Genomic DNA, 24,793 nt, shown 5'->3' with positions numbered 1-24,793 from the left:
TGTTATTTGTCTGTTCATATTTTCTGTTTCTTCCTGGTTCAGTCTTGGAAGGTTATACTTTTATAAGAATTTGTCCATTTCTTCCAAGTTGTCCATTTTATTGGCATAGAGTTGCTTGTGGTAGTCTCTTAGGATGCTTTGTATTTCTGTGGTGTCTGTTGTAACTTCTCCTTTTTCATTTCTGATTTTACTGATTTGAGTCCTCTCCCTCTTTTTCTTGATGAGTCTGGCTAATGGTTTATCAAGTTTTCTTATCTTCACAAAGAACCACCTTTTAGCTTTATTGATCTTTGCTATTGCTTTTTTTGTTTCTACTTCATTTATTTCTGCTCTGATCTTTATGATTTCTTTCCTTCTGCTAACTTTGGGTTTTGTTTGTTCTTTCTCTAGTTCCTTTAGGTGTAAGTTTAGATTGTTTAGTTGAGATTTTTCTTGTTTCTTGAGGTAGACTTGTATAGCTATAAACTGCCCTCTTAGAAATGCTTTTGGGATATGGGAACAGATGTATATGTATGACTGATTCACTTTGTTATAAAGCAGAAACTAATAAAAAAAATAGAAATAAAAAAAAAGAAATGCTTTTGCTGCATCCCATAGGTTTTGGATCGTCGTGTTTTCATTGTCATTTGTCTCTAGGTATTTTTTGATTTCCTCTTTGATTTCTTCAGTGATCTCTTGGTTATTTAGTAACGTATTGTTTAGCCTCCATGTGTTTGTGTTTTTTACGTTTTTTTCCCTTTAATTCATTTCTAATCTCATAGTGTTGTGGTCAGAAAAGATGCTTGATATGATTTCAATTTTCTTAAATTTACTGAGGCTTGAGTTGTGACCCAAGATGTGATTTATCCTGGAGAATGTTCCATGTGCACTTGAGAAGAAAGTGTATTCTGTTGTTTTTGGATGGAATGTCCTAAAAATATCAGTTAAGCCCATCTTGTTTAATGTGTCATTTAAAGATTGTGTTTCCTTATTTATTTTCGTTTTTGATGATCTGTCCATTGGTGAAAGTGGGGTGTTATTAAAGTCCCCTACTATGATTATGTTACTGTCAATTTCCCCTTTTATGGCTGTTAGCATTTGCCTTTTGTATTGAGGTACTCCTACGTTGGGTGCATAAATATTTACAATTCCTATATCTTCTTCTTGGATTGATCCCTTGATCATTATGTAGTGTCCTTCTTTGTCTCTTGTAATAGTCTTTATTTTAAAGTCTATTTTGTCTGATATGAGAATTACTACTATAGTTTTCTTTTGATTTCCATTTGCATGGAATACGTTTTTCCATCCCCTCACTTGCAGTCTGTATGTGTCCCTATGTCTGAAGTCGGTCTCTTGTAGACAGCATATATACAGGTCCTGTTTTTGTATCCATTCAGCCAGTCTATGTCTTTTGGTTGGAGCATTTAATCCATTTACATTTAAGGTAGTTATCGATATGTATGTTCTTATTACCATTTTCTTAATTGTTTGGGGTTTGTTATTGTATGTCTTTTCCTTCTCTTCTGTTTCCTGCCAAGAGAAGTTCCTTTAGCATTTGTCGTAAACCTGGTTTGGTGGTGCTGAATTCTCTTAACTTTGTCTTGTCTGTAAAAGTTTAAATTTCTCTGTTGAATCTGAATGAGATCCTTGCTGGGTAGAGTAATCTTGGTTGTAAGTTTTTCCCTTTCATCACTTTAAGTATGTCCTGCCACTCCCTTCTGGCTTGCAGAGTTTCTGCTGAAAGATCAGCTGTTAACCTTATGGGGATTCCCTTGTATGTTATTTGTTGTTTTCCCCTTGCTGCTTTTAATATTTTTTCTTTGTATTTAATTTTTGATAGTTTGATTAATATGTTTCTTGGCATGTTTCTTCTTGGATTTATCCTGTATGGGACTCTCTGCACTTCTTGGACTTGATTAACTATTTCCTTTCCCATATTAAGGAAGTTTTCAACTATAATCTCTTCAAACATTTTCCAAGTCCCTTTCTCTTTCTCTTCTTCTTCTGGGACTCCTATTTAATGTTGTTCCAGATCTCTGAGACTGTCCTCAATTCTTTTCATTCTTTTTTTTTTTATTCTGCTCTGTGGTAGTTATTTCCACTATTTTATCTTCTAGGTCACCTATCCGTTCTTCTGCCTCAGTTATTCTGCTATTGATTTCTTCTAGAGAATTTTAAATTTCATTTATTGTGTTGTTCCTCTCTGTTTGTTTGCTCTTTAGCTCTTCTAGGTCCTTGTTAAAAGTTTCTTATATTTTCTCCATTCTATTTCCAGGATTTTGGATCATCTTTACTATCATTACTCTGAATTCCTTTTCAGGTAGACTGCCTATTTCTTCTTCATTTGTTTGGCCTGGTGGGTTTTTACCTTGCTCCTTCACCTGCTGAGTATTTCTCTGTCTTCTCATTTTGCTTAACTTACTGTGTTTGGGGTCTCCTTTTTGCAGCCTGCAAGTTTGTAGTTCCTGTTGTTTCTTGTGTCTGCCCCCAGTGGGTAAGGTTGGTTCAGTGGGTTGTGTAGGCTTCCTTGTGGAGGGGACTGGTTGCCTGTGTTCTGGTGGATGAGGCTGGATCTTGTCTTTCTAGTGGGCAGGACCATGTCCAGTGGTGTGTTTTGGGATGTCTGTGGCCTTATTATGATTTTAGGCAGCCTCTCTGCTAATGGGTGGGGTTGTGTTCCTGTCTTTCTGGTTGTTTGGCATGGGGTGTCCAGCACTGGAGCTTGCTGGTCATTGAGTGGAGCTGGGTCTTCGCGTTGAGATGGAGATCTCTGGGTGAACTCTCACCAATTGATATTACGTGGGGCCGGAAGGTCTCTGGTGGTCCAATTTCCTGAACTCGGCTCTCCCACCTCAGCGGCACAGGCCTGACACCCAGCCAGAGCACCAAGACCCTGTCAGCCACATGGCTCAGAAGAAAAGGGAGGGAAAAAAAGAAGGAAAGAAAAATAAAATAAAATAAATAAAGTTTTTAAAAAATTATTAAAATAAAAATATTTTAAAAGTAATTTAAAAAAAAGAAGAGAGCAACCAAACTAATAAACAAATCCACCAATGATAACAAGTGCTAAAAGCCATACTAAGTTAAACATAAAAATCAGAAACTAGTCAGTTGCATACAGCAAACCCAAAGTCTACAATTGCTCCCAAAGTCCACCACCTCAATTTTGGGAGGATTCATTGTCTAATCAGGTATTCCACAGATGCAGGGTACAACAATTGATTGTGAAGATTTAATCTGCTCTTCCTGAGGCTGCACAGAGAAATTTCCCTTTCTCTTGTTTGTCCACGCAGCTCCTGGGTTTCAGCTTTGGATTTGGCCCTGCCTCTGCATGTAGGTCGCACTCTGGCATCTGTTCTTCACCCATACAGGAGGGGGTTAAAGGAGGGCTGATTAGGGGGCTCTGGCTCACTCAGGCTGGGGGAGAGAGGGGTACAGAATGTGGCACGAACCTGCGGCGGCAGAGGCCAGTGTGACATTGCAACAGCCTGAGGTGCGCCATGTGTTCTCCTGGGGAAGTTGTCCCTGGATCATGGGACCCTGGCAGTGGCGGGCTGCACAGGCTCCCGGGAGGGGAGGTGTGGATAGTGATCTGTGCTTGCACACAGGATTCTTGGTGGCTGCAGCAGCAGCCTTAGCATTTCATGCCTGTCTCTGGTGTCCGCACTGATAGCTGTGGCTCACACCTCTCTCTGAAGTTCTTTTAGGCAGTGCTCTGAATCTCCTCTCCTCGTGCACCCCGAAACAACAGTCTCTTGACTCTTAGGAAGTTGCAGACTTTTTCCCAGACTCCCTCCTGGTTAGCTGTGGTGCACTAGCCCCTTCTGGCTGTGTTCACATAGCCAACCCCTGTCCTCTCCCTGGGATCTGATCTCCGAAGCCCGAGCCTCAGCTCCCAGCCCCAACCTGTCCCGGCGGGTGAGCAGACAAACCTCTCAGGCTGGTGAGGGCTGGTTGGCCCTGATCCTCTTTGCAGGAATCTCTCCACTTTGCCCTCTGCAGCCCTATTGCTGCACTCTCCTCCATGGCTCCAAAGCTTCCCCCAAGCCCACTCCCGTTTCCACCAGTGACGGGGCTTCCTAGTGTGTGGAAACTTTTCCTCCTTCACAGCTCCCTCCCAGAGGTGTAGGTCCCCTCCCTATTTTTTTGTCTCTGTTTTTTCTTTTTCTTTTTCCCTACCCAGCTACGTGGGGAGTTTCTTGTCTTTAGGGAAGTCTGAGGTCTTCTGCCAGCGTTCAGTAGGTGTTCTTTTGATGTATTTGTGTTCTTTAGGAGTTGTTGCACATTTAGATGTATTTTTGATGTATTTGTGGGGAGGAAGGTGATCTCCACGTCTTACTCCTCTGCCATCTTTAAGGTCTTCTCAATGGTGGATGCCATTTAAAAATTTTTTGACATTTACTTTACAATGTGCTTCAATTTATATATATGTTCCAAGAGTTGAATTTAAGATTTTGATTTTATTTATTAAATTCAGTTTGTTATTTTTGTTTTTGAATCTTCTATCTCCTTAATAACGTTTTGTCTGTTTGATCTATTAATTACGAAGAAAGATGTGTTGAAATTTCCAATGTCAGTGGTAGATATTTAAATTTCTTACTGTAGAACTAACAATTTTTGCTGTATATAGTTTTAGGCTACATTGTGAGATGTAGAATTAGTATAACCTTCTGGTTAATTGAATCTTTATCACAATCTTATCTGATACTATCTAGCTTTTAACTGATAAATTTAGTCATTTCTGTTTTTTATAATTATTAAAATGTCTGTTTGTCCTGCTTTTACTATGTCTTTCTTTTTTTTTTTTTAACTGATTGGTTGTGGGGTTTTTTTCTTGATAGTGATTTGGAAATTATACACTCTTTCTGGCTTTTTTAGTGGTTACTATTGAAATTTTAGCATACATACTTACTGTGACAAGACCTAAATTTAACCACCATCTCTAATTCCCTCTTAGACAAATCAAGAACCTTAGAAATTTCTAATGGTAATAACTCTGCATCTAGGTTGCATGCCAATTTTGAAAGTAGAGTATTTTAGCTCTCCTTTAAATTATTTTTAAATTCACATATTATATGCTGTTGTTTTGTAGAGTCATATTTGTCCAGATTTACCTACCTCTTTGCCAGTGTGTTTGCTTGCCAATTCTTCTTGCATCTAAGACCTCTTTTCTGGTGTCAATTTTCTTCTTCCTCCTGAAGTACTATGCTTTAGAAGTTCCTTTGGTTAAGTAAGGTCTATTGGTGGTAAACTCTGTTTTTGTTAATTTGAGAATTATTTTATTTCATTTTCATTCTTGAAAGAAATTTCAGGATACAGAATTCTAGATTGAGTTCTAATGCCCCCACCCCCCAATATCCTCTGGCTTCTGTTAGTCCAATTGCCATCATCTGTCTTTTCTCTCTTGATGCTCTTAAGATCTCTGTCTTTGGCATTCTGATGCTTCTCTTCAAAACGTCTAGGTGTGTCTGGGTTAGATAGAATGCCATGTTCTAAACCCATAAGTTCAGAATGTGGGTAGAGATGGAGAAGGTGTAGGAGAGAAGGTTAGAATGCCATGTTCTAAACCTGTAAGTTCAGAATGTGGGTAGAGATGGAGAAGATGTAGGAGAGAAGGTTAAATAAGGATCAAGTCCTGAAGAGGGTAGTTAGTTTTTGTATTAAATTATAGATATTAATTACCTTTTATGTGATTGACCTTTTTTCCACAAGACAAATATAGAGTATTAATTTAGTTTTCTAGTTAATTTGGTTCAGGTGGAGATTTTACAATGTGCATAAGGAAACATGGTATTCAAAAAGGGTATGTGTATAGAGAAAAATGTTTGAGGTTTGGGCTAGTAAATTGGAATATGGATGATACCTACTTGGGAAGATTTCTTAGAGGAGGTATTTCTTGATCTAAGATTTAATGAAATAGGCAGTGGGAAGAAAAGTGACATTCCTTGAGGGTAGTAATGCAGACAACACTCAGCGTGGGGCTAAGGAGGCTGTTGAACATTACAAAGAAGTCCCAGCCAGGGGACCTACTGTAGGAGATGTGATCTGCTCCCCCAGGTGGTGATTTTGTGCCCCTTCACTGGCATCCAGCAGACCTTCCCTTGCAGCAACTGGCTGGATGAGAAGAAGGCAGATGGGCTGATCGAGAGGCAGCTCTACGAGATGGTGTCTCTCAGGAAGAAGAGGCTGAAAAGTAGGTGGAGGGGCCCAGAGCCAGCAAAGGCCAGGATTGTCAAAGCACTGTGTGCTCCTTCTTCTCAGTTCTCCTCTGGAAAAGAAGGGAAAGGGTCCCCCAGGAACCTCAGTTCTCCAAGGTACAGACCACACAGAGTTACAGACGTGGCACCAAAGCTGATACTCCAGCAGCCCCAAATCGTTAAGCTGCTGTGATGGGCTAGTTGTTAAACTGAATGGTTGAACACAGTGTACTCTGAATGTACTGGCCACAGGGTGGGTGGAGTCAACTCTTCCCCCTATTTAAAACATACTAATAGACTCTCACCATTAAAAGGAACATTAAGGCACACTCTTTCAAATAGCAAGGAATCCTTGGCTTCCCAAATTTAGTATTTGTTATAATGGGTTTCTGAGAGTAGGACACACCCGTATACAACCTGCACTTCAGTCCTGATCACCTTTGATTTGCTTGTCTTCCCCACTGGTAGCTTGAAAATCTCTTCACTTTTGAAGTTTATGGTACAACTTGACCTGTCTCTGCAGAATTCCCATGGTCCCTGTGGGTTTGGACGACCGACTTGAAGAAAGCTGGTACCAACTCTCCTATCTTCATCCAGATTTATGGGCAGAAGGGGAGGACAGATGAGATTCTCCTGAATCCCAACAACAAGTGGTTCAAACCCGGAATAATTGAGAAATTTAGGGTAGGAAGTGTGACAGAGTGGGAGGGAAGAAAGAGAAAGGGGTGTAAGAAGCATTTGTCGTGGGATTCTGGTTTTCTAAGCCAGGTTGGGATCAAGTTTGAAGACAAAAAGGTAAAATAGAGACCCTAGGCCCCTGCAAGGAATGCCACATTTAATGTACGGACAATGTACAGATGGGGTGCAGTGTAGATCTGGTCCTTCATCTGAATCAAACAGTCCAGAACCAAGCATAGGAGAAGCAAGTATGTAATGGATTTGGACATTCAGGAGCCTGGTGACTTGGGGAATCATTGTAGAACAGAGACCCTGAGCACAGTTAGTGTCCAACCGCCCAGTGTGGACTGAATTAGAGAGTGAGGAGCAAATTTAAAGGAAAGTATACATTTTGGAACATTTAAAAAGAAATTCAGCTTTAAATGTTCAGTATGTATATAAGCAGAGCAAGGCTTGTTTTGTCAACGGAAGTGCTGCTCTGACCTTTAGGTAAGAATAATTTGTAATTTGCAGCTCTCTTCTCAGAGCACCCTGTTGGCGCTTCTATTATACCTTCAGTTCATTGCTCTTTAGGTATTTGTCTTCCCGGCTAGACTTTGAGCCCCTAGGGAAAGGGCATGACCACTGTATTGATCTTTTTGTCTGTTTCAGTGCCCAGCAGAGTCCTGGGGCTGTGGGCCTGTGCTAATTTGCAGGGCTGCCATATGGATTTTGTAATTGAAAGCTTATTGCTTGGAAGATTTTATTTAGTCTGGATCCTACTGTGGGTCAGTTATTTTTGTTCCGTTTCACCAGCCCAGATTGAACCTTAGCTCTCTACATGGCTGTCTCTCCCTCATGTGCCATTGGTTAAAAGAGCACAAGAAGATAGAATATATGAGGGTGGTTTGAAGCAAACCCACCCTTGATGCTGAAGAAACAGCTCAAAGTGGGTACCCTCCTGGCAGGGGGTCAGCTGTGAGGGTAATAAACACATTTCACTTGGTTCTGTCCACTCAGGCCTTGTTATTTTTCACCATAGATTGAGCTCCCAGACCTCGGCAGGTTTTATAAGATTCGGGCATGGCATGATAAAAGGACTCCTGGTTCTGGATGGCATTTAGAGAGGGTGAGATGTACCATCTTGGGGGTTAGAAGGTGGTTGGGAGAGGAACAAAAATGGTCTCTTTCTAATGACCTTGTCTTGTTAGTTTGCCTTTATCTGTTGGGGGTGTGGGTGGGGAAGGGTTGTAGTGACACCTAAATTTGGACACATGACACATGGACTTCCTGATGGGGACAGGACTTCCAAAGTAGACTAAGAAGTTGCTTAGGTTTCAGCAGACTTGCACTGTGTCCTAATCACCTGGCTGCTAGGCACCTGTGGGTCTCCAGGGGACCAGAGGGATAAATATTAATCTGGCACTCCATCTTCCACAAGAGTCATCCCTAGGGGACGGCCTTGTCCTCCTTGAGATGAACTAGCAGAACGGGAACCTCAAGGCATGGATGAATATCTCTGGTACACCCACTTGCTCACTCCAGAACTTCATTCCAGATGACCCTGATGAACACTCTGACCAAGGACAAGTATAACTTCAACTGCAATCGCTGGCTGGATGCCAATGAGGATGACAATGAGATCGTTAGGGAAATGACTGCTGAGGGTCCAACAGTACGGAGGATAATGGGCAGTAAGTATTGACTGGCTCTCATCCTGGGGGAGGTAATGGAACTCTTACTTGGTGTGCCAATGGGTGTCTAGCCCATGAGCTGGTAGTCTTGTCCACTATGCATCATCAGGCTCCCTCTGAATGAGGAATGAGTTTAGAAGGTCCTAGACTCAAGACCGGCTTGTAGTAGCCATCTCCTTGATGCTAAGGCTTTATGATGGGCATGGGTGAGAATGGGGAGATTTCTGGGTCTTCAGGTTGGCTATGAGGGGATGAGAAGAATCCACACTCAACAATATTTCTCCACACACTCCCTGAAATTAAAGGAAACATCCTCTTCAAATTATGCATAAGATGGTCCTCAAAAAGGAAGGCTGGATCTGGGTTCTTATAGCCACACTTGACTGCTCCCTTATGAATCCTCTATTTCTTTTTGTGGCTAGTAGAAGAGAGCTGAGCTTTTAAATAAATTTATTTATTTATTTATTTTTGGCTGCGTTGGGTCCTCATTTCTGTGCGAGGGCTTTCTCTAGTTGTGGCGAGCGGGGGCCACTCTTCATCGTGGTGTGCGGGCCTCTCACTGTCGCAGCCTCTCTTGTTGTGGAGCACAGGCTCCAGACGCGTAGGCTCAGTAGTTGCGGCTCACAGGCCCAGTTGCTCCGCGGCATGTGGGATCTTCCCAGACCAGGGCTCGAACCCGTATCCCCTGCATTGGCAGGCAGATTCTCAACAACTGAGCCATCAGGGAAGCCCGAGAGCTGAGCTTTTAATCTGGAGTCTAGCATCCACATTCAAAGAGGGAAAAGGAGATCATTTTGCCTCTAGGTTATACCACCAGAGTGCTGGCAAATACACGACACATGTCCTATCCTTTTCTCTTGGCAGACATTACTGAGTAATCACAGCATTCTCTCCCATTTAGTCTGAAATGAGCTTCATAGCCCTCAATATAGCACTGCAAGCAAACATTAGCAATTGATCAGAATTGGCACTTAATATAATTAACCTATTTTCTAACCTTGTGGCTGTGCTTAATTTTTTTTAAATAGTAAAATAACATTGTAAAATTACAAAAAGTAAATTACAATGTCATCCATAGTTCCAGTAGTCCTTCTAAGTATTTGGATAGTGTCACTTCTCAGGCATTTGCACACCCAGTAGAAGCTCTGTATATATATTTTTAAACAATTTGAACAGAGTTAAATACACAAAAACATAGAAACCGCAAACAGCAAATATCTAAAAAGGGATCACCCTGTTAGTCTAATTAGGCAATGTTTGCAATTAGTATTATTTTATGATTCTTCTTCATTTTTAATTAAAATGGACTATGGAATTAATTAAAATGGACTAATTAAAATGGACTATGGAATATTTGTGTTCAAAGGTCCTTAAAATAGATTGATGCAGATAAGGAAACTGAGGAAGTTCTTGCCCTGATTATACAGTTAGAGACAGAGTGAGACCTAGAACAAGATCTCCTGCCTCCTAGGTCAGCAAACTATACTCTGCCTTTTCACATTCAGCAGTATTTTCTTTGGCAACAAGGCTATCATCTCCCTGTAAATATGATAAATAACATATGATTCCTGCCCACCCCCCAGTTAGGACTCTATGTGACATGTATCCCACCAAGGCAGAAACACACCCGCTGTTACCTGATCTGCCCTCTTTATGTGCCAGAATTGAGCCTGCAGGTATGAACAATTGAGGAGATGGTCTTGGGATCTAACTGCTTTCTAAATCCTTCTAACCAGTTCTCATAATTTTAGCTCCTCGCTCCCTATTTCTAAAGTTACCTGGTGCTGTCATTCCTGAGACTTTGCAACCTTACTTCTCAGATTTCACAGCTGATAGCTCTGATCAATTCTCTCTGGTCTGTTAAGTCAGGGGACCTCAAACTTCAGCATTGTCACCTGAAGGGCTTCTTAAAACACAGATTGCTGGGGCCCACCCACAGATTTTCTAATTCAGTAGGTCTGGGGTGGGGGGCTCAGGAATTTGTTCAACAAATTTCTAGGGGCTGTCAGGGCTCCTGGTGAGGATCCACTGTGCTAAGGCACTGTGAAAAGCACACTTTTCTAGCTGTGCTCCAGCTTCTGAAATTTGGTTGCTGTTGTCTATATTCATCCCTTTTTCTGAGCCTTATTGGTGAAAATGTTTTGTTTGGTTAAATCTTTAAAATACCTGTATGCTATCGTTTTAGTGAGTTTTTTTCAGAGAGAAAGCTGCCATTTTTACTTAAATGCCCAGGATGTTCTTTTACCTCCATCTTCTCTGTACCTTGACTGAAGCATGGCTCCCCTCCCCCCAAACCCCAGTTTTCCGTCCTCACAACTGTGGGGCTAGCGGGAGGGGGGCCTTCTCCTGACTCCCACTGCCCTTTCGGCCTTGAGGCTCACACCACCCACAATGTGGCCTCTGCCCCAGCTCATTTCCATCTTCTGTTCACTCTGGACATGTTCCTCTTTTGCAAGGTGCCCCCTGGTCATTCTCTAAACCCCTCAACTCCTACCATTGTTCTAGGACAGTGAACTAGTCTGCTTGGGCTGCCATAACAAAATACCACAGACTGGGGGGCTGAAAGAACATAAATTTATTTTCTCACAGTTCTGGAGGCTAGAAGCCCAAGATCAAGGTGTTGGCAGGTTGGCTTTCTCCTGAGACCTCTCTCCTTGCCTTGAAAATGACCATCTTCTCGCTGTGTCCTCACATGATCTTTCCCCTGTGTGTGTGCTCATGTCTATGTGCTAATCTCTTCTTTTTTTTTTTTTTTTTTTTTTTTGTGGTACGGGGGCCTCTCACTGTTGTGGCCTCTCCCATTGCGGAGCACAGGCTCCGGATGAGCAGGCTCAGCAGCCATGACTCACGGGCCCAGCTGGTCCACGGCATGTGGGATCTTCCCGGACCGGGGCACGAACCTGTGTCCCCTGCATCGGCAGGCGGACTCTCAACCACTGCGCCACCAGGGAAGCCCCCTAATCTCTTCTTATAAGGACATCAATCATATTGGATTAGGGCCCACACATACGACCTCATTTTACTTTATTTACTTCTTTAAAGATCCTACTTCCAAATACAATCTGAGGTACTGGAGGGTTATGACTTCAACATATGGATTTGTAGGGGGGATACAATTCAGCCCATAACAGATAGTGTCTCTGAAAGTATGCTCAAGGTCCCATTCATATAAAAATCGCCTAGAGTGTTTGTTAAAATGAAGATCCCTGGGCCCAATCCCAGATATACTGACTAGGCTCTCTGAGGGCTATGCCTGGTAATCAGTATTTTTATCAAGCACACCAAGTAATTTTTGCACATATCAAAACCTGAGAGCTTTTGTTCCGCTTCCATCAATGTCCATGTGGAAAACCCATTCATCCACATGCTGGTCCTCATCCACTTTGCTCACCTCCACCTCCCTCCCAAGCAACCAGCCACTTCTCAGTACCTCACTTGGGCTCATCCCACAAAGCTGCTCCTCTGAACTCTGACTCAGTCCCCACAGCTGACTCAGGCTCCTGCCCTCACAGGCCTCTCATGACCTTGATGACACTCACACTACCCTTGAACTTGAACTCCATCCAGTTCCTTCCTCCCCACATTTCTCCTGCTCCGTCAAGGACTTGTGGGTGTGTGGAGGATGTATTTTAGGGTCAAGCCATTAAGAAATCATCCAGGGGAAGGAAAAAGTGGTCCTGAAATTGTGCAGGGTTCAGGTAGACGGTGGAGGCGGACATAAATTCAAGAAATACTCTGAAGGTGGAACTGGTAGGAGTTGAATGAATGCTGTAGACACAGTAGGGAGGTAAACTTCCTGCTGAGGAAGATGGGAGAAACATTGTTCAGGCATTTGAGCTGGGTCTTCCATGGTAGGGATTTGATAGACAAGGAGAGATCACGGTGGGAGGGGCAGGGAGGAAGAGCATTTCTATAGGTTACGTACAAAAACACCCTTGAAACATTTTAAACAGTGTATAAGATATGGGGCTATCATAGCTGTCTTTTGTTTGGTTTTGCCTTCTGTGATACTATTAAAGAACAACTGCAATTAAAAAAAAATTCTCTAACGACTAGTATTGGATTGAAGTGAGATAAGCTGGGACCTGGCACCATTTACTGGAGTGCTTGGATCTCTAGCAACAGAATACAAAGAAACTATAAGGGACTAAAAATAACTGCACACATAACTGCAGTTGGGGGCAATTATAAGATACAAAAAGACCACAAACCAACGGCCATTGCTGAGGTACCGGGAGCAAAAGCATTATCCCTGCACACAGCACCACCAAGGGTGTGAACAGACACCTAAGCCGCCCCTCCAGCCTGACCCACCAGTCCGCCCCTACCCTCACCCCGTTTAAGGGACCAGCTTGCCCTCCTCAGAGAGCAAGTAAGGGCACCTGCTACTTGTTTTCACTCCCTCGTGCTCTGGCACGAGTCCCAGTAAAGGCTTGCCTGAATGTCTCTCCTGGCCTCTTATCAATTTCTATTGATTAAAGCGTTCAAGGACCCGGGTCAGTGACAGAAGGGCTGTCTGTCCTGGCTATGAGGGCAGTTTGATGCCTTCTGGGGGTCCTTGGCAGTACTTTGGAGCCCATATCAACTCGAATTTCTTTTCCCCGACTGTTCTTTCTGGCCCACATAAATTCCTCTTGTTCCTGGAACACTCCTATGTCCTCACTCACCTCTACAGGAACTCAGATCTCCTTTTCTGGTCTGGATGCTTCTTTGTAACAGTAAATAGAGCTGGTGGCAACATCTCACTTCCCCAGTTGGTACCAAGGTATACCAAGGTATAACGTGCAGGGCTTCCTGAAAATCCCTTCAGTGGAGAGTCTTGGACTCATGTAAAATGAGTAAATGCCAATTTAAAACCAATTCTCTACGTTTGAAATTGTGTACTCCTAGTTTACTTAAAAAATAAGGGCCAAACAAGCAATTAACACCACGTCTGAGAGCCAAGGTGCCTTCCGGGGTGATTGCACTGATTAACACAGACCAGGAGACACAGACAAAACACTCACCAGCCCACAATTTATCTCCACCTTGTCTTTCCCTCAGGAGCTACGTGAGATAGTAAAACCAATGAGATCTGCATTCTCCACTGCATGCCCAGCAGAAGGGATTACATACCACTGATGAGCCGGCAAGAGACCACTGGACTCAAGTGCTGAAAACTGTGGCTCTTGCTAATCAGGCTGAGCTGTAATTTTAAAATTAAAGTACAAGAGGCTCTAGTACTTACCCATCTGTTTAAAGTCTTTCACTGCTGATGGCCAATATAATTATTTTTAATTGTCCACAGACTTCTTGCCAGGAAGGTGCTTAGAACCTCCGTGGTGGGTGGGCTGGCAGTGGCCCCTAGAGAGAATTAGGACCCCTGACAATGCCCAGCCAATAGGACCTTCGAGCTCCTGAACAAAGGGGATTGGGATTCCCAGGCATAGAGATTTCTAAATTCCCTCATCAGCTTGCCTCTGGGAATGGCCTAATAAATACAGCCCCAAAAGGCAAAACCGACCTTCATCAAAAGTCAGAATGAAGTGAGACTGGTGCCCTTCCTTCCCTTTAGTGCTTCCACGTTTCAGTACTCACTCCAGTTAATGCTTTTTGTTCCTTTGACTGTTAACACAGCCTATCATTGGGAGCGTAACACAAAAGCGTCAGCTGCATGTATGTGGAGGCTAAAAGTTTAACACATTTATTTCATTTGAACAGAGTTGACTGGAGAGGCAGCGGTGGTTGAGTGTCAGGTGCCGTCCCTCGGAAGAGGCAGTGTTGGGGGCAGGAGACCTTTCCCCACGCTTGACTTCAGTGGCTGCCTTTGCCAGCCCCACTCAAGCAGGTCTGTGGATAAGCGGTTATCCTTGACCTTTTCTTCGAACAAATGCTTTTGCTATAGACACTATATACTCAGAGCCACATATCTAAAGGTCAACTTTAATTTTCAGATGTCTTCATATCTGCAAATAAAAATGGGTATATTACTGAAAAATTAAATGAAACTTACTGGTGATTTGTCTCATTCCTCATGTACTGTATCTTCATTTTAGAGGGACCACCAATGAGTAGTGTCCATTTTTTAAAACAGCTTTATTGAGGTATTCATTTTCCATACAATTCATTTATTTCAAGTATTCAGTGGCTTTTAGTATACTGATAGAATCATGTATCCATGACCACTATCAAATTCCAGAACATTTTCATTGCATACCCATACCCATTAGCAGTCACACCCATTCCCCCACCTCACTCCGTATCTCTGTACTTACCCATCTGTTTAAGCCAATAATCTATTTTTTGTCTCTATAGATTTGCTTGTTCTGGACATTTCATATAAATGGAATCATTTAATATATGACTTTTTGTATCTGTTTCGTTCACTTAGCATAATGTTTTTAATGTCCGTTCACCTTGTAGCGTGCATCTGTGTTTCATTTCTTTTAAATGCTGAATAATATTTCACTGTAAGGATATACCACATTCAACTGTTAATGGACATATGGGTTGTTTCTACTTTTTGGCTATTATGAATAATGTGGCTATGAATATTCACGTAAAGTTTTTGTGTGGACATATGTTTTCAGTTCTCTTGGATATATACCTATCAGCTGAATCGCTGGCTGTATGGTAATTCTGTTTTGAGTTTTGAGAAACTATCATACTATTTTTCAAACAGCTGCACCACTTTGCATTTCCATCAGCAATGTATGAGAGCTCCAATTTCTCTACATCCTTGCCAACACTCGTTATTCTTCTTTATTATTCTTTTTTGCTATTGTTTTGTCTATTCTGGGTTCCTTGAAATTCCATATGTATTTTAGAGATGACTTGTCAATTTCTACAAAGAAATCATTTAAGGTTGTGATAGAGATTGCATTTTGTCTGTAGATCAGTTTGGGAAGCATTGCCATCTTAACAATATTAAGTCTTCCAATCTGTGAACATCTTTAATTTCTTTCAACAGTTTTTTAGTTTTCAGAGCTTAAGTTTTTCACTTTTTTCTTTTTTATTGAGGTATAATTGACTTACAATGTTATATTTAGTTTCAGGTGTACAACATAATGATTCAATATTTGTATATATTGCAAAGTGATCACCACAGTAAGTCTAGTTAACATCCATCACAACACGTTGTTACATAATTTTTTTCTTGTGATGAGAACTTTTAAGATCTACTGTATTAGCAATTTCAAATATGCAATATGGTATTATTAACCATAGTTGCCATGCTGTACATTACATCTCCATGACTTATTAATTGGTTTTCACTTGTTTCTAAAAATTTATTCAAAACTATTTTATTCTTTCTGATGCTATTTTGAATGGAAATGTTTTCTTAATTTTATTTTCAGATTGTTCATTGCAAAGTAATAGAAATACAGTTGATTTTGCTATATTGATCTTGTACTCCACAACTTTTGCTGAACTCTTATTAGTTCTAATAGTTTTTAGTGAATTCCTTATGATTTTCAATATACAAGATCATGTCATCCATGAATAGAGATAGCTTTACTTCTTTCCAATCTGGATACCTAGTTGCCTTGGCTAAAACCTCCAATACCATGTTGAAGAGAAGTGGTGGGAGCAGAGATCCTTGTCTTGTTCCTCATCTTAGGGGGAAAGCATCCACTCTTTCACCATTAAATATGATGTCAGCTGTGGGTATTTCATAGATGACTTTTATGGGTTGATGAAGTTCCCTTTTATTCTTAGTTTGTTGATTTTTCATCATGAAAGAGTGTTGAATTTTGTCAAATGCTTTTGCTGAGTCTATTGAGATGATCATGTGATTTTTGTTTTTTTATTCTATGGATATGATATATTACATTACTTGATTTTCAGAAATTTAACTTGTATCCCTAGGATAGATCCTACCTTGCCATGGTGTATAGTTCTTTTTTATGGGGCTGGATTTGCTTTGCTAATATTTTTTTGAGGATTTTTGCATCTGTATTCATAACATTGGTCTGTAGTTTTCTTTTCTTGTGGTATCTTTGTCTGGTTTTGGAGCAGGGATATACTAGCCTCACAAAATGAGTTCAGAAGTATTTCCTTCTACTTTATTTGAGAAGAATTGGTATTAATTCTTCTTTACATGTTTGGTAAAATTCAATAGAGAAGACATCTAGGCCTGGGCTTTTCTTCATGTGTAGCTTTCTGAATTCTGATTCAATCTTTTACTTGTTATAAATTTATTCATATTGTCTAGTTCTCCTTGAGCCATCCTTTTACTCTCAACCTATTTGTGTCTGAATCTAAAGTGTGTCTCTTCCATATATCAGATAGTTAGATGCATTATTTATTCTTCCAATCTCTGTGTAATAAGGAGTATGACTTCTTTTTCATATTTGACTGCTGACAGCTTTCCAGTTACACCAGTATCTTTCTGCCTCATGCCTGGGCAATTTGGTAAGAAATCCTGGATGCTCCCTTCCTTCACACTTGTGGAAAGTTCAAGCCATACAGGACCCATGTGAAGAAACTCTCACCCCTTAACCACCATAAAATGTCAAACCAGTCATCCCTCTCTGCTGTCTCCAGCCATTTTTGGACCCGCTTGAGGGTCCCAGAACTGCTCATTATGTGAATAATCATTTTATATTCACTCTTGGTACATGCGTGGTATCATCAGCCTTGATAGCTGAGCAAATTTGGAGTAGGGAGACCCATCCTGTCTCTGCAGGATTACCACCATATTTTGCCTTTTGATTGAAATATTTAGTCCATTTACATTTTTTTTTTTTTTTTTTGCGGTACGCGGGCCTCTCACTGTTGTGGCCTCTGCCATTGCAGAGCACAGGCTCCGGACACGCAGGCTCAGCAGCCATGGCTCACGGGCCCAGCCGCTCTGTGGCATGTGGGATCTTCCCGGACCGGGGCACAAACCCGCATCCCCTGCATCGGCAGGTGGACTCTCAACCACTGCGCCACCAGGGAAGCCCTTGTCCATTTACATTTAATGTAACTACTAGTAGGGCAGGATTTATGTCTGCCATTTTGCTATTTGCTTTCTATATATCTTGTCTTTTTTTGTTGTTTCTTTATTCTTCCTTCTTTTGTGGTAAATAGATATTTTCTAGAATACCATTTTAGTTCCCTTGTTTCTTTTAATATATATACATATACATATATGTATATATAGTGAGAGTTATTTTCTTAGTAGGAAGAATTACACTTAGGGAATTATACCAGGGAATTACAATTAACATCTTAACTTATAATATTCTAGTTCAGATTAATACCAACTTAATTTCAATAATATACAAAAACTCTGCTCCAGTGTAGGTTTGTTTCTTTTCACCTCCTTTGTGCTATATTGCCATACAGATTATATCTTTGTACATTATAAACCCACCAATGCAGTTTTATATTTACTGCTTTATGCAGTTGTCTTTTATATAAGATTTGAGAGCAAGAGAGTTACAAACAAAAATTAAAGTATACTGTCTACATATTTGCCTAAGTCATTGCTTTTCCTCGTTCTCTTTATGTCTTTGGGTGTGTTCAAGTTACTGTCTAATGTCCAATGTGAAGGACTCCCTTTAATATTTCTTGTAGAGCAGGTCTGATGGTGATGAATTCTTTTAGTTTTTGTTTATCTGGGAATGCCTTAATATTCCCTTCATTTAAAAAAAAATAGACTTTTTAGAGCAGTTTTAGGTTCGGAGCAAAATCCCTCTGCTTCACTGACTGCTGCTTCTCATCTGAGTTGCCGCTTCTCCTGGCCTTGACCTCTAATGTTGGTATCCCTCTATAGTTCTTGTCTGCATTCTCTCCATAGGGGATCTCATCTGGTCCTCTGACTTTCAATGGAATCTATATGCCTATGATGACCAAAGTCAGGTCAACACTCCTGACCCTCCACACACATATTCAACTGCCATCTTGACCTCTTTTTATGATCATCTAATAAACATCTCAAATTTATAATGAACAAACAACCATTGATTTTTATCTCCAATCCCATCATTCTCCCCAAGTGTCCCTAAGTCTTGTTGCCAACACTATTCACCTAGTTGCCCAAGCCAGAAACCCAGGAGTCATCCCTGGTTCCTCTCTTTCCCTCAATTACCTATCCAGTCCATCATCAAGTACTATTGTTTCTACCTCAAAAATATATCTCTAATCTACCGACTTCTCTCCATCTCCACTGCACCCCCAGTCCTAGGCATCCTCCTCTCTTTTCTAGACTACTGTAATTATTCCATTAACCGGCCTCTCTGATTCACTCTTTCTTCCCCTACAATCAGTTCTCCACATGGCAGCCAAATGCTCTTTAAAACATAGATCAGACTAAGTTACTTCCTTGCCTAAAGCCCTATAAAGGCTTCCTGTTGTATTAAAAACAAAAACACAAAGGAAGCCACATGTCTTACCTTGACCTGTCACACATCCCGGGTCTTAACCCTGTCCAACTCTGGGCCTCATCTCATCCCCTCCTTCTCCCTCCACTCCAGCCATATTGGCCTTCTCTCTGCTCCTGAAACATAGCTGCTCATCTCCACATTGGGGCTTCACACTTAGCAGCACCCTCTTTTCTCACTACGCCTGTGGCTGGCTCCTATCACCAACATTTTAGTCCAAGCCTTGTCTCCTTGCTGCAAGCTTTTCTGCATCTCTAAATCATCTTCACCCCCTTACTGCACACCTCCCTACTTCCATCACACCCTGTGGCATCACTCCATTATACTATCTTTGTTACAGATACAACTCAGATATTTTCCTGTTCATGATTTATGATTTTACTGTCCATCTCTCCTCTCCATCCTTCCATTCTCAACTTTAATATAAGTGCCATTGAACAGGAGTCTGTTTGTCTTGCTCACTGCTGAATCCCTGCACCTATAAAAATGCCTGCCACTTACTAGGCTTCAGTAAACAGATATTGGGCAAAGGAATGAATGAATGAATTTCACTTTTAGCTTAGGAAGTAAGGCCTTATGTGCCAGATGCAGGTTTGCCTGCTCCACTGTACATTGTCAACATGGGAAGAAGAAGCTGCCCTTCCCACGGCAGCTGCACTTGTGCCTTTCTCTCTGCTTCTCTTCCTGGCATGTCCATAGTACTGGGGAGTTCTGAAGAGAAGGGAAGGCTCAGTTCTGGTTCAAAAAAAAAGTTATCTTACTTTTCTTAAGAAGACAGGACTCATGAATTGGATGAAAACCTGAGGCAAAAAGTCTACTGAGTTGGATGGAATCAAGTGCCAAAATGTTTGAATTAGACCCGAGGTCCCCAAACACTGCCAACTCCACCAGAGTCCCCTGGGGGAGCTTGTAAATAATGCAGTTTTAGGGCTCCCACTCTGGAAACTAAGATTTGGGAAGTCTGAGGTGGTGCTCAGGAATCTGAATTCTTATAAAAGTTTCCCATGGCATTCTGACAGTTAGCCAGGATTGGGAACCTCTGGTCTGTCTGGGACAAGGGATTTGCAGGTGAGCTGGCCCTTGACTGGTGTGAGGCAGCTGGCGGAATGAGCAATGTCAGCCCAGATGAGAGCGGGGGGAGAGGGGGAGGCAGTGCTCAGAGGTGGGGAGCAGCAGGGCCAGTGTTGGGAGCAGGGAGCTGCCAGCTCGTTGTGTTCCTCTCTCTGCCTGCCAGTGGCCCGGTACCGCGTGACAGTGTGCACTGGGGAAATTGAAGGTGCGGGAACGGATGCCAACGTCTACCTCTGCCTTTTTGGTGACGTGGGGGACACGGGGGAGCGGCTGCTCTACAACTGCAGGAATAACACCGACCTGTTTGAGAAGGGCAACGTAAGTTCCAGCAGTGCACCTCCGTCAGCCCCGCCCCACCCCTTCCCATTCCCTTGTCTTCCCTGCTCTAAGTAGAGCTGATCACTGGTACTGGTGCCTCGGCCATTAGAGAGGCTGTCTCTGGGTGCACGAACAGGGAACTACATGCATGACAGCCACCAGGCTCCTAAGGCTGGGAGCTGGCCCACACCTTAGCTTTGAGAAGAGGGCAGAGCAGGAAGACACTTGGGGTGGGCAGGGAAGGAAGCTGGGCACCTTTATGTGTGGACTGAAGGTCTCAGGCATGCAGAAAGCTGGGACACCTGAAGGAACATTGCTTCTCCACTAGGCATGACCACTGGTGGCAACTTGTTCGTTTCCTTTTTGAAAGAGAAATCAGGAAAGACGCTAAACATGGAAGTGGGAGAATTGGGTTCTATTCCTAGCCTCATTACAAACGTGCTGGGTGATCCCTTTGGTTTCCCCAACCATCACCTGGATTTACTGGGGAGGCTGTGTGAAACAGTGGGGAAAGAGTCAGGAGGATCGGGGCCAGACCCTCCATTCTCTGAGCCTCAGTTGCCTTGTGTCTGAAATGGGGGAAAGGATGCCTACCTGTGGCTGGCTGTTGTGAGGATTAGAGATGACAGATATACTGCCTGCCAGCAGACCTGACCCTCAGCACACAGTAGGTGCTCAGTTAAGGGTCATAGTTCAGTAATGTGAGACCCAAGGTTGCTCATCAGGTGAAGAGATTTGGTAAGCCTTGGTCCTCTCCTTCTTCTGCCACCTCTTCCTTAGCAAGGGCAGGGCAAGCCCTGGAATTCAAGTGGAGGTCTTTCTCCACCCTTTCCTACTCTTTTCTTTCTACATCTTCTGATTCCTTCCTTCATGAATCCCACTCTCGAGTTCCTGTTCCCAGAGGGCCCCAGGTACACTTGTGTAGACTTGGCAACTCTGCAGCCCCTGCTGCATTCCTGCTGCTTCACTGGCAGGCAAAACTGTGAAATTAATAAGACCACTGGTCCCCCTAATCATTCCCTTTCTCAGAAGGGAGCCAGTGTCCTTCTGTAGCAAGGAGCCAGAGGAGATTAACCAAGGAATTAATTCATGATAAACGGTTAGTGACTGATAACAGCTTAATATATTAATCCTCCTAGAGGATTTACCTTTTAAAAGGAGATCACAGGGAATGGCCATTGTTTGTCCAAAAATACAGATCTCAGCTGTTGGGAACTTGACATCGAACATAGTCCAGTGGGAGAAACTGAGGGAGAGGTGCAATCCGTTCTTTATGGGTAGCCCCTGGCCCACCTGTGAAAGACCAATAGCCCAACCCATTGGCTATGGCTTTTAGGATTTCTGGGCCTGTGTCTTCCCTTGGTGTTTGGGTCCCAGGGGAGCCACATCTAACTGGCCTTGCTGTCTTTCCCACAAAGGCCGATGAGTTCACCATTGAGTCCGTCACCATGCGGAAGGTAAGGCGGGTGAGGATCAGACACGATGGCAAAGGCAGCGGCAGTGGCTGGTTCCTGGAGCGGGTGCTGGTGAGAGAGGAGGGGCAGCCCGAGAGCGACAACGTGGAGTTCCCTTGTCTCAGGTACATGAGTCCTGTCTGTTTTGATTTTCTCCAGCTTAGGTTATGGGCCTTAGTTTTGGGAAGACTCAGCCTATTCCAGGTGCAGGGAGCAAAATCGTAGCTTAAGGATATAGTTGGTCCAGAAAAAGACGTGGCCCTGCTGGTGGCACTTAGACCTGGGCCTCATATCCCCGCCACCCCCAACACACACAGGTGATGGAACAGCAGCATTGGGTGTCCCAGTGTGGTGCTGCTCCTAAGTCTATTAATTACCAAAATGTTGGCATTTTTCAGTGATAAAATATGACAACTTCAGACTTCAACTGAGAGTTACCTCAGAGGCTTTGTTACATGCTGAACTAAACTTTTGAATTAAAGGTGGTTTTTCCCCCATTTGGATGGCCTTCTACCGCATCTTTTCCCTTTTAATATCTTGTCAAGATATTTTACTTTGTTTTCATTTCCTTATCCCAGCTTACTAGTGAGGTAAAGTTTCTTTTCTCTTTTGTCTTAAGCATTTGGATTTCTTTCACAGCCAGTTTGGGCTCTATCAAACGTTCCTGAGAGAGACATTTCTATAATGAGGAGCAATACCAGCATTTTTTGTGCTGTCTGGTTGGCCATTCCCATTCACCCGTAGCAATGTCTGGGAGGTACACTCTTAACTGGAGCTTTGGATCAACTAGGTTCTGCAAATCCCAGTCCCAAGCTGAGTCTTGCACCTATGGACGAGGTGCTGCGTGTGTGTCCAAGGTCACTTCCTTAGGGCTGGCCCAGGCTTCTCGCCTAAGGGCAGCCCTCCTCGGAGTGGGTGGGGGCAGGTTGCCTAACAGCCTGGCAGCGAATGCATTGCTCTTTCTCTACCAGGCACACAGACGCACTCGTGCACACATGTGCATGCAGACACATTTGCTGCAACTGATTTGCTTACCACCACACCAGCCCAGGAAGAGCAGTTTCCCAGCTATGGAGGGCCACTGGGGCAATCCCAGGGCACAATGATTGTGAAATGTTTTTGTCCATGACAAAGGCATCTACAGTCTTCAAAGTATGGCCACTGTTAGTATTAAGAGGATTACACTGGAAAGATAGGTAATGATGCAGGCAGTTCCAAGTCAGTGGCACTAATAGACAGAAAGAGGCTCCGAGTAAGGTTTGGGAGCCAGGGAAGGCTTCCCAAGAGAGGCAGAACAGGACCTGGGCCTGGAAGGAAGATTGGAGAGTGAATGGATGGTGAAGAGAAGGGAGGGTGTGTCATCCAGGCTGGAGAAGTGGTGAGAGGCATGGGACTGAGGAGGTGGTTTGCAGAGGTTGGTGAGGGCTGCCTGGCACATGGGGAGGGAGCACAAAGAAGGAGGGGGTGGGAGAGTTCTGGTCTCTCTTCAACACTGACCCGTTTGCTCCCTGCTAGACCCGGAGGCTGCCTGGCTGGGATGCTGGATGGAGCAGCCTTCCTTGTTTTATTCCCATCCACTCAAAAGATATTTATGAAGCATTTATATACGCTTGCTCCCTGTCCTCATGAAGTTTGTTGTCTGGAGGGGAACTAAGCAATGAGCAAATGAATACACTAAGAAAGCCACAATTGCTAACTTTGAGGAGTGGGCTGGAGGACATGCACAGTGGTGGCAGCAGCTGCTGGAGAGGCCACACTGAGATGGAGAGGGTGGGTCAGGGATGGAGAAGGTGGGTGGGTCTGTCTTCATGGGGACGTTTAGGCTGACTTCTTGCAGGATGAAAAGGAGAGTGCCAGGGGAAAGAGCTTGAGGGTTCTAGAACTCCAATGAGACCAAAGCAGGTGGACAAAGGAGAAAGCCACCCAGTGGGGTCAGAGGTGGGCAGAGGCCCATATCAGGAGGGCTTGGTAGGGCTCTTCCATTTTAGGTAGTTGCCTCTGGTTTCTGCATGGAGGACAGGTGGTAGGGAGTCCAGAGAGGAAACAGAATGGCAGGAGGTGTTGTGGGGTCCATGACGGTATGTATTAGTTTGCTAGGGCTGCTGTAACAATGTACCACAAACTGAGTGGCTTAAACAACAGAATTTTGCCTCGCAGTTCTGGAGGCCAGAAGTCCAAACTCAGGGCGTCGGCAGGACCATGCTCCCGCGAAGGAGCTCTGAACAGGGTCTGCTCCATGCCTCTCAGCTTGTGGTAACCGCAGGCATTCCTGGGCTTGTAGATGGCCATCTTCTCCCTCTGTCTTCACATTGTCTTCCCTCTGCATGTGTCTGTCTCTGTGTCCAGATTTCCACTTTTTATAAGGATATCAGTCATTTTAGATGAGGGCCCACCTTAATGACCTCATTTTAACTCAGTTACCTCTGTGAGGACACTATTTCCAAATAAAGTCACATTCTGAGGTTAAGGCTTCAACAGATCTTTTCTTGGGGAGGGACACAATTCAGCCCGTAACTTGGCAGCCTGCCCCCAGGTGGTGGCAGCGAAGGTGGGGGGAAGGGTTACACCACAGGTGGATCCTGGAGGTGGAGTTCATAGGACCTGCCATTAAGAGAGAGGAGAATTGGAGACCCCAGGTCTCTGCCTTCAGTAGGTGGGCAGAGGTCACCCTCTCTACCGAAATGGGAAGCCTGGGGAGCAAGGGCTGAGGGTTGGGGATGGGTGGCCTCTGCAGGTCCGGTGGGGTCATGTTAGTTTTGAGATGCTTGTGCATCAAGTAGGCAGAGTCAGGCCTTGAGAAATAAATTCAGGAAATGAGAGCATAGAGATGGAATTTAAAGTCAGGGAAATGGAGGGGATCCTTTAGGGAGAGTGTGGATAAAGAAAATGAGGACTGAGCCCTGGGACAGGTGAGGAAGAAGAGGGGGAATGTGAAAAGGGGATGAGGATGAAGTCTGAGTGTCCACACTGGCTGAATTGCCATGAGCGTGGTGCAAGGCCCAGGAATCTGGCCACCTACCTGCTAGGTGACTTTGGGCAAAGCTCTTAACTTCTCTGGTCTTCTGTGCCTTCCC

The 24,793-nt window shown here is 43.4% G+C and overlaps 1 protein-coding gene across 2 annotated transcripts in view; it reads left to right on the top strand.

Moving 5' to 3' along the window:
• Nucleotides 1–24,793, top strand: part of LOXHD1 (lipoxygenase homology PLAT domains 1) — a 204,147-nt gene that overhangs the window by 58,063 nt on the left and 121,291 nt on the right. For both annotated transcript variants that reach the window (XM_060119180.1, XM_060119179.1), the window contains exons 9-14: nucleotides 6,037–6,172; nucleotides 6,700–6,860; nucleotides 7,876–7,962; nucleotides 8,392–8,527; nucleotides 20,111–20,265; nucleotides 21,684–21,844. In XM_060119180.1, coding sequence (XP_059975163.1) covers nucleotides 6,037–6,172; nucleotides 6,700–6,860; nucleotides 7,876–7,962; nucleotides 8,392–8,527; nucleotides 20,111–20,265; nucleotides 21,684–21,844 — 836 coding nt within the window. The remainder of the gene's footprint in view (nucleotides 1–6,036; nucleotides 6,173–6,699; nucleotides 6,861–7,875; nucleotides 7,963–8,391; nucleotides 8,528–20,110; nucleotides 20,266–21,683; nucleotides 21,845–24,793) is intronic.

Source organism: Mesoplodon densirostris, chromosome 15, assembly GCF_025265405.1.
Source record: "Mesoplodon densirostris isolate mMesDen1 chromosome 15, mMesDen1 primary haplotype, whole genome shotgun sequence".
Taxonomy (NCBI): domain Eukaryota; kingdom Metazoa; phylum Chordata; class Mammalia; order Artiodactyla; family Ziphiidae; genus Mesoplodon; species Mesoplodon densirostris.
Note: the sequence above shows the minus strand (reverse complement) of the source record. Positions and strands in the feature narration are given on the sequence as shown.